This window comes from Eptatretus burgeri, chromosome 1 (genome assembly GCF_056783735.1).
Source record: "Eptatretus burgeri isolate ZD-2024b chromosome 1, Ebu_testis_v1, whole genome shotgun sequence".
NCBI classification, from domain to species: Eukaryota; Metazoa; Chordata; class Myxini; order Myxiniformes; family Myxinidae; genus Eptatretus; species Eptatretus burgeri.
In genome coordinates, this window is record NC_140961.1 from 53122453 (window position 1) to 53131962 (window position 9510).

Sequence of the window (9510 nt, forward strand, 5' to 3'; positions counted from 1 at the left end):
ACAGGACCTCCCATATACGGAATTTTGCTGAATGTATAAGTTCTCAGGAATGTATATACTCTTAATTTTAGGGATGGGTGTACTTTGCATGCTCATGCAGCAACCTTGTGCCATTTCAATGTTGTTATATTGTGCCACACTGTTGGACCCCGCTATTCATGGGGGATACGTTCCTGAAAAATGCTGTGAATGTTGGGGCATTGTTTAAACAAGCTCAAATGAGCTAAGATCCTCGTCCACTTAATGATAACGTCATAAAAATGAATATGACGTCATTGTGATGTATCAGGTTTGCGATAAATTATCTGTGCTCATGCCTAGCTTGATTCCCGCAAACAAAATTCAAGCAGCTTGCCTAATTTCGGAGATAATGGTATAGGCAATTTCCATTAGTGGTGATATTATGACGGCAACTTTTTTTCTCGGAAGAATTTCCAAAATCGGAGAAGGTTACTGCCTGCGCGTGGGCTTTCTGCATATACATGGCAAGTTTCATGAAGATCCGATGAAAACTCTGGGTTGTGAAACAAAAAATGTCAAAAAATAGGAATGACGTCATAAAAAATGATATGACGTCATAGTGATGTATCATGTGCGGTAATTAATCCCTGCTAATGCTCTGTTCGATTCCCACAAACAGAATTCAAAAAGCTTGCCAAGTTTCGGAGATAATTTTTAGGCGATTTCCATTAGCCGAGATATTTTGACGTCATAACTTTTTTTCTAGGAGGAATTTTCAAAATCGGAGATGGTTTCTGTCTGCGCAGGGTATTTTTTTATATATATATATATATATATATATATATATATATATATATATATATATATATATATATATATATATATATATATATATATATATGCCAAGTTTCAGGAAGTTTCGATGAAAACTGTAGGCTGTGAAACAAAAAAGTCCACAAGAAGAAGATGAAGAACAGCAACGTGAGTAAGACTTAGAGATCCTCCACGAGGATCTAAAATTTTTTTTTTTTTTTTGCAACATGGTCTAGGCTAGTGGAAGAGCGGTTACACAGAACAAATCAGGACAACATAACAAAGGGAACAGCAAGAGAAAGGGGAAACAACAGCAGGGAGGAGGGAGAATATAGACAGAGACGGACAAACGAGGGATGCAGGTAACGGTGAGGGGTAAGGGAGAACGCAAAGGGTGGACACTATGGATACATGTGTTCGACTAGTTTGTGATTTTGTCAAAGTCTGAGAAGAGCGAAGAGGCTGCTGCCTGTCTGTCAGAAGGATGTCAGAGAGTGGAGTCATCAGCAAAGAGAAAAAGAGGATTTTCTCAAGAGTCAGTGAGATCATTGATGAATATCAGGAATAACATTAGGCCTAGAACACAGCCTTAGGATATTCCAGCCTTGACAGGGAGAAGAGAGGAAAGGGTTCCGTTGAGAGCCACACGTACACGACAAGAGGGGGAAGTCAGTAATCCAAGAGTGGAGTTGGCCTTGGATTCCATAGGCAGATAGTTTGGAGAGCAAAGCGGGATGCCAAACTGTACCAAAAGCTCAAGATATGTCCAAAGAGACAGCCCTGATCTCATGTCTGATATTGAGGACCTCCACCATTGTTGGGAGTGGAAGCAGCATGTCCAAGGTAGAGTGACCACGTCTGAATCCAAATTGATCATCTGACATGAGGCTGTTGGAGAAAAGAATGATTTTATGTCAACTGCGATGATGGATTCCATGACCTGGCTGATGACTGAAAGTACAGGAAGATAATTGGGCTGTCATTCAATGGATCTGTTTTTGCACATTTTGTGTAATACTGTGATGTTGGCCGATTTCCTGTTTCCCAGGTGGATAAGAGACACCAGTCCCGAAGTTTTAAAAAAAAAAAATTTTTTTTTAGACCGACGCATACGCGGAGCAGGTCACACTTTATGACCCTCGAATACATGGGCTCCACAAATAGCGGGGTTCGACAGTTTGTCGTTTTGGGCTCCATTTCTCAATGGTGAAGAATCAGTTCTCGGATCCGGATTCTGATCCTCACCAAAATTGAATCAATTCTTCCTCCTCATACACGCAATGTCACCAAATTTTGTCTGAAACCATCCACAACTTTTTTGAGATATCATTTTATAGAGTACATAGTTTTACAAATGTAAATGATTCTTCACCTCAATGGTGAAGAATCATTTAAATTTGAGTGGCTGGATTCAGATCTTCACCAAAATCGAGTCATTTCGTCATTGTCACCCACCCAACCTGTCCACCAAATTTCGTCCAAATCCGTCCACAACGTTGAGATGTCCTGTTGACAGACAGACAGACAGGGGTAAAAACATAACCTCCATCCACCTTCGGTGGCAGAGGTAATGAGTGTTAGCAAGATCACATTTCAAATAACTTTATTAACTGCATTAAAAAACCCAAAACGCCATAATGGTAGGAGAATGCTATAGTTTTAACTTAAACAAGCAACAGGTATCAACACTCCACCATGAGTTCAATGTTTTTTAATTATTGATCAAGTCCAGAAATGAGGGATTTCCTTTCCCTGGTGAAGGCAATCATCTCTTCTTGAAGCCATATTTCTTGCGTTCGTAAAACAAGTCCGTCTTCGAACTCCCAAGGTTCACAATCTTTGGACAACCATCCCTCTGTGAAAACAAGGATGCATGTGGCAAAGCAAAAGTCAGCAATTTATCACTTAATTTTCGACTCCAACGCAGATGGTTCAACTGAAGCCCCGTACGTTTGAAACATTTTGTGTGCTTTGGCGACTCCCAGTGTGAAATAATGGAAGGAGATAGCAGAGATCACAAGATATGTATGCTTGTTGCATTTGGTGTTCTTATTATTTGTGTATTTTGTGTATGTTGCATTTGTATTTCAGTTGGAATGTGGCTACATTATGTTGAAAAAAGGGAGAAGAGGAAATGGAGTCACATTATGTTCTGGGACATTCATGAAACAATAAAAGCTAAAGATTGTGTGTTTGCATAGTTTGCTGCACATACCTTTGGAACTGTGCAAAATCACCTGACATATTGACTCAAAAATTCCAAGACTATTGTCCTACCTGTGTTGGTAAGACAATAGTCTTGGGATTTTTGAGTCTTGGAATACCTCCTACTCATATGTCATTTGAAGTCTAAAAACCACCATTACTGATGATAGAAGACAGAACATTCTCAACGTGGACAGACGCAATACTCACATCCTTCTCCTGAATAGTGCATTCTTTGCAGTAGTAGGCATCCGAAACACCGGGCCCACCACAGATCACACAGCGGCCCTGATATGAACCGTAGTTGCACTCATCACAGATTCGAACAAGAGTACAAGGCCGCACGTACGAGTCGCAGATCACGCACTTGCCATCACCTGATTTCAACATTTTAGGAACAGAGAGAAAAAAAAAATGAAAAACAACAGTTGCATTGGAAAAGACATTTCAAATCCGACGCATTTTTTGCTAAACGTCGTGCAACCCCATACATCCATTGGGACCATACTCTGTGCGACCCCACCTGCCCCAAATTGGAAATCTTGTCACCATTCACAAACGCATGAGAACTCGGAGTGTTCCCATCTTGAAAACGCAGCTAAATCAACCGACGTGATCATCACTGGGACTCATGTAAACAATCTATGGACTGAGTTCTCACTGGTTCTTTTTGCTTGACTGAAGACTATATATTCATCAGACTGAACAAAAGCATGCTGGAAAGTGGAATTGGGATACAATGGGACCCTTAGATAGAAGAACGTAATGAAGTAGAGCATTATTTGCCTGCCGTGTGCGTTGAGCTGCTAATGATGTGCTGGTTAATACCGTAAGAAATTAAGGTTTAAATGACAACCTCCCCATCATCAGTCTGTTATAAATTCTAAATGCTCACACATTTATTTATTTATTTATTTATTTATTTATTTATTTCTTCGTATGCAGCCTCTGGCTGCATCATTTCTGTGCCGGTGATGCAATGTCCCTGTTACCTGGTACTTATTTTGCAGACCTCGGAAGGATGACAGGCTGAGTCAACCCCACCTGATGTTAATTCAACAGCCCGACAGGAGCTTAAGCTAAGCACCTTAACCGTAAAGGCAACACCAGGCCTGTTCACACATTGATCTAGTACCCTTCTCCAAAGGCGAAATTATCCAAGGTCTCTCACGTTCAGGGACACACAAGTGAGGTGTGTAATACACAAAGCACAATTATCATCAATGTGCTACTTACCACACAAACTCCCTTACAAATCACAATAGGGGTATTATTAAAATTACACGTTCTCTCTTCTTTTCCTTTTTATCAATTCCCTTGCTTGGCACGTCCAACTGTGCCCCACTACCAATACATTAGCTCTTTATCCTCTTCCACCTCACTGTTCTATAAGCCTTGATTTTGGACACCAAACTCTGATTAACTATTTCAAACACAATCCACAGCGAAAGGTGGCAGTTTCAAATAAATCACCAACAAAATGGATGAATCATTCTGCTAAAAATCTATAACAGTTGGAGCCCAGTACATTTGAGTGCACCAATACGGCCTTCAAAATGACGTACTCGGTGGCATACGCAGGAAGCACAGGAAACGCCAGGGGTCTGGGCATCATAACATATACTGTGTGTCGTCGATTCAGATTGTTACTTACAATGGCTCGTAAAGCTTCCAAAAGCTACTTGGAAAAGTACCCGAGGGAAACCTCTGCACAACAAAAGACTTCAAGAACTTTCTCAGCTCACCGAACAGGAAGCTCCTCGTATTGCAAACTCCAGACCATGTGGGCCAATGCAAGGTCCGAGTGGACGGTCGTTTGCGACACAAACCCTCCGACGGATCGCTTCCATTGAATGGACTGTGTACCTGGATTAGGTGCTTCTGAACACCAATGGGAAGGACACATTCTGGGGCTTGTGAATGTGAAGGGTAAGTGTTTAAAATGATATTTACTATTGATCACGTTGGGAGCCATGAGAGCTGTGATTAATATATTGTTGGTTTGGTTCCGTGGCAGCAAGAGAATCATTAAGTATATATATATATATATATATATATATATATATATATATATATATATATATATATATATATATATATATATATATATATATATATATATATATATAATAAGTGTGTGTTTTTACAGATTCATTGTGGCCGCTAATTGTATTAATAGGAAATAAACACCTCTGAGTCTCATCCACGGATATTTCTGTGAATGATTTTCATTCAGCAACACAATTATGGTTAACCATCTTGAAATTGCCACTCTTTCGTCTAAATGCTGAAAATTATGTTTAAAAGACTTTGAATTACAGATTTCATGCTGAAGTGCCATGCAAACCAAAGTATAAACACATAATGTGCATGTGCAGAACGCCTCATTCAGCATTCATGTCATGTATTACAAATGAAATGAAATAATTAAAAAAATAATAATAATAAATAAATAGGGGAAATTTGTGCTCACATTTTTCACAAAGTCTTCCAATAGCTGCAAGTACAGAACATGGAAGAACACACACATTGGTTAGAGAAACACGCAAGAACACGAAACACACACACACACACACACGTTTATTTTTTTTTTTAACAAAAACAGGTCACGCAGTTCAAAGATCAGATACACACATTTTAATTAATAAAATCCTTAATTAAATTAAATTCTCAAACATTTTTTTATGAAAAAAATATATATTCTCCATGTCTTCCTCGAGATATTCCCCGTCAAGGTTTTACATTTTTCCGATGGAGCTTCATCCAAGTTTTAAAAACAAGAATAGTTTCTCGAACCTTGTATTCCATCAAGAGGGTTTTGGGAGGCTCGAAACGGCAGGTGTTGGTGGCACGGTGCAATGTTTTAACAAAGAAGCTGTCGTTCATCGAGTGTACGATGACAAACCAATATTTGGATGGGCCAAGCAGAACAAGCCACGTGTAATCTGTGATTATATCTTGCAAGGTTATTGTTGAACAAAGACTCCAATTGGCTATTAAAATTCAAAATTCAAAGGACCTGGAAATGTCATTCTTGCTACTCTGTTCAGGGCTCCAAAACTGGAATGTTAGCGAAGGAATACTCACCACCTCAAGTCAAAAATTTTGGGTGAACACGTGTTTCATATCTGATGCCCAACGACGGTATACTGTATATTGACCGCATCAAAATCTGTGCTCATTTTGGGGATCTATGGGGGGCTTTTATGACCCCCGCCCCCTCCACAAATAGGTATTTGCTTTCTTCCCTGAAGATACACACCCAATTTCAATGAAACTTTACAACATTCATCACTCATGATATACCAAAAAGTTTGTTCACGGCGTTATTTAAAAAAAAAAAAAATTAAAATGTATATAATAAATAAACAGGGTCTAAAGGGGTCTGCGTAACTCTTACCCCTGATCCAGATGAGCTTCAAGACTCGACGGTCCTCTTTTTTTTTTTTTTTTTTACTTCCATGATGTTGAACATATTGTTGCAGTTGTGGAAATTCACAGAACACCACTCAGGTTTCCCAGAGATCAGTTACGTCGATAAGCGTGTGTTCAGATTAGATTTCCCCACCAATGTCTAAAGGGCTGTGATCGTTGAGGTAGTATAATTATTTTGCTATCTTTATTTTGGAACAACCGCATCTCAACAACCACGCCATCCCCACCACAGCACCAACCACGACATCTCACCACCTTCTCCAAAAACGCCAACCACACCACGACTTCAACAACCACAACCACCTTCTCCAAAACGCCAACCACACCACTACTTCAACAACCACCACGGCCTCCCCAACGAATAACATCTCCGCCAACCAACGCGATGGATCCTCGACAAACAAAAAAAAGACAACTCCATCTCTCCCAGAATGTCCCCCCCCCACCCCCATGCCGGGAAGGAGGAGGGGTGGATCCAGCCTGGGTAAAGGGTCAAAGGTGAAGTAAGGGAGGGCGCTGATTTCGGGTGGAAAAAAACCCACCGCAGCTCCACCCCTTTGGGGCGAAGCTCCATGGCGATAAAAGGGAGTGTGGAGACGCCGAGGAGCAGGAGTTGAGTTGGGGAGAGGAGACGCCGACCAGCAGTGGAGGAGAGGAGTCTCCAGCAGTTGAGTCTGGAGTCTGGAGTCAGGAGCTGGTGGAGTCCAGTCAGGTGGTGACGAACCAACGAGGGCCGCCCAGCGAGTCTCCATGAGGGTTAACCATCTTGACCCGGCCTCTATAGGTATATAGTCTATAGGCAGGTAACCAGCCCGGTCTCACGGTGCTCCTTCGGTCTCCAAAGCTCCGCGAACATTAAAGGCCTACGGGTCCTGTTCTGCCCTTTCCTTCCCTGGGGTTTTTTGTATGAAAAGTTGTGGCGCCGTGTCCGCTAAGTAGAACTGTTAAGTCCATGTAAATAATAAATAGACAAACGGCTGTAGGTCTTTGTTTACTCGTGTTTTGTCCCGACCCCCCCCATCCATTGCATTCGTGTTTGGAATACCTGCATTGCTTCGTTGACTGCATGAGTGCATATGTGTGTCAAATAAATGTCATTGTTTGAATGTTCACCTGCTCGTTGTGTCCTTTCCTCAATTGAGCTGCCGTCATTACGTACGGAATATTCGCTGGCTTTTAATAGTCGATAAAGTAATCGGATCCGACGGGGCTTGGCGATATAAAACCGCTTGGCAAATCTCAAACGGAACGAGCCGCTTAAGAACGGCTCGTTTTCGTGCAGGCTCCGTTGAGGTATAAATCCCCGGCATTTCTGTCTGCGCGCAAAGCCGCATACTTAGGCCAATCGACAATTTGGCGATCGGACCCTGTCGCGCGTGGACAGAAGAGTTGGCTGATTTACGGTGTGGTTAAAAACACACCCGAAGCTGGATTTTAGCGTTGATCCGAAAGCTGCGACCAAGATTGCCCGTCCAGTGGGTGCGCGGCCGCATTTAGTCGAAAGCGGTCTTGCACACCGAATGGGTGGAGATCCACAACAATATTATATACTTACCAGATTGCACAAGTGACTATCACTGTTGTGAGGCTAATGTCTCCTGTCTCTGTCTCTCCTGTCTCTGTCTCTGTCTCTGTCCCTGTCTCTGTCTCTCCTGTCTCTGTCTCTCCTGTCTCTGTCTCTGTCCCTGTCTCTGTCTCTCCTGTCTCTGTCTCTCCTGTCTCTGTCTCTGTCCCTGTCTCTGTCTCTCCTGTCTCTGTCTCTCCTGTCTCTGTCTCTGTCCCTGTCTCTGTCTCTCCTGTCTCTGTCTCTCCTGTCTCTGTCTCTCCTGTCTCTGTCTCTCCTGTCTCTGTCTCTGTCCCTGTCTCTGTCTCTGTCCCTGTCTCTGTCTCTGTCTCTCCTGTCTCTCCTGTCTCTGTCTCTCCTGTCTCTGTCTCTCCTGTCTCTGTCTCTCCTGTCTCTGTCTCTCCTGTCTCTGTCTCTCCTGTCTCTGTCTCTCCTGTCTCTGTCTCTCCTGTCTCTGTCTCTCCTGTCTCTGTCTCTGTCTCTCCTGTCTCTGTCTCTGTCTCTCCTGTCTCTGTCTCTGTCTCTCCTGTCTCTGTCTCTGTCTCTCCTGTCTCTGTCTCTGTCTCTCTCTGTCTCTGTCTCTGTCTCTGTCTCTCTCTGTCTCTGTCTCTCCTGTCTCTGTCTCTGTCTCTCCTGTCTCTGTCTCTGTCTCTCCTGTCTCTGTCTCTGTCTCTCCTGTCTCTGTCTCTGTCTCTCCTGTCTCTGTCTCTGTCTCTCCTGTCTCTGTCTCTGTCTCTCCTGTCTCTGTCTCTGTCTCTCCTGTCTCTGTCTCTCCTGTCTCTCCTGTCTCTGTCTCTCCTGTCTCTGTCTCTGTCTCTCCTGTCTCTGTCTCTGTCTCTCCTGTCTCTGTCTCTGTCTCTCCTGTCTCTGTCTCTGTCTCTCCTGTCTCTGTCTCTGTCTCTCCTGTCTCTGTCTCTGTCTCTCTCTGTCTCTGTCTCTGTCTCTGTCTCTCTCTGTCTCTGTCTCTGTCTCTGTCTCTGTCTCTCTCTGTCTCTGTCTCTCCTGTCTCTGTCTCTGTCTCTCCTGTCTCTGTCTCTGTCTCTCCTGTCTCTGTCTCTGTCTCTCCTGTCTCTGTCTCTGTCTCTCCTGTCTCTGTCTCTGTCTCTCCTGTCTCTGTCTCTGTCTCTCCTGTCTCTGTCTCTGTCTCTCCTGTCTCTGTCTCTGTCTCTCCTGTCTCTGTCTCTCCTGTCTCTCCTGTCTCTGTCTCTCCTGTCTCTGTCTCTGTCTCTCCTGTCTCTGTCTCTGTCTCTCCTGTCTCTGTCTCTGTCTCTCCTGTCTCTGTCTCTCCTGTCTCTGTCTCTCCTGTCTCTGTCTCTGTCTCTCCTGTCTCTGTCTCTGTCTCTCCTGTCTCTGTCTCTGTCTCTCCTGTCTCTGTCTCTGTCTCTCCTGTCTCTGTCTCTGTCTCTCCTGTCTCTGTCTCTGTCTCTCCTGTCTCTGTCTCTGTCTCTCCTGTCTCTGTCTCTGTCTCTCCTGTCTCTGTCTCTGTCTCTCCTGTCTCTGTCTCTGTCTCTCCTGTCTCTGTCTCTGTCTCT

At 43.3% G+C, this 9510-nt stretch overlaps 1 protein-coding gene across 1 annotated transcript in view; it reads right to left on the reverse strand.

Moving 5' to 3' along the window:
• Positions 1-2360: 2360 nt before the first annotated feature.
• The window catches only part of PHF5A (PHD finger protein 5A), an 18199-nt gene continuing 11049 nt past the window's right edge, over positions 2361-9510 (reverse strand). Inside the window, exons 2-4 of the mRNA XM_085884207.1 lie at positions 5453-5476; positions 3190-3356; positions 2361-2629 (exon numbers count right to left, since the gene is read on the reverse strand). Coding sequence (XP_085740333.1) covers positions 2540-2629; positions 3190-3356; positions 5453-5476 — 281 coding nt within the window. The 3' untranslated portion in view covers positions 2361-2539. The remainder of the gene's footprint in view (positions 2630-3189; positions 3357-5452; positions 5477-9510) is intronic.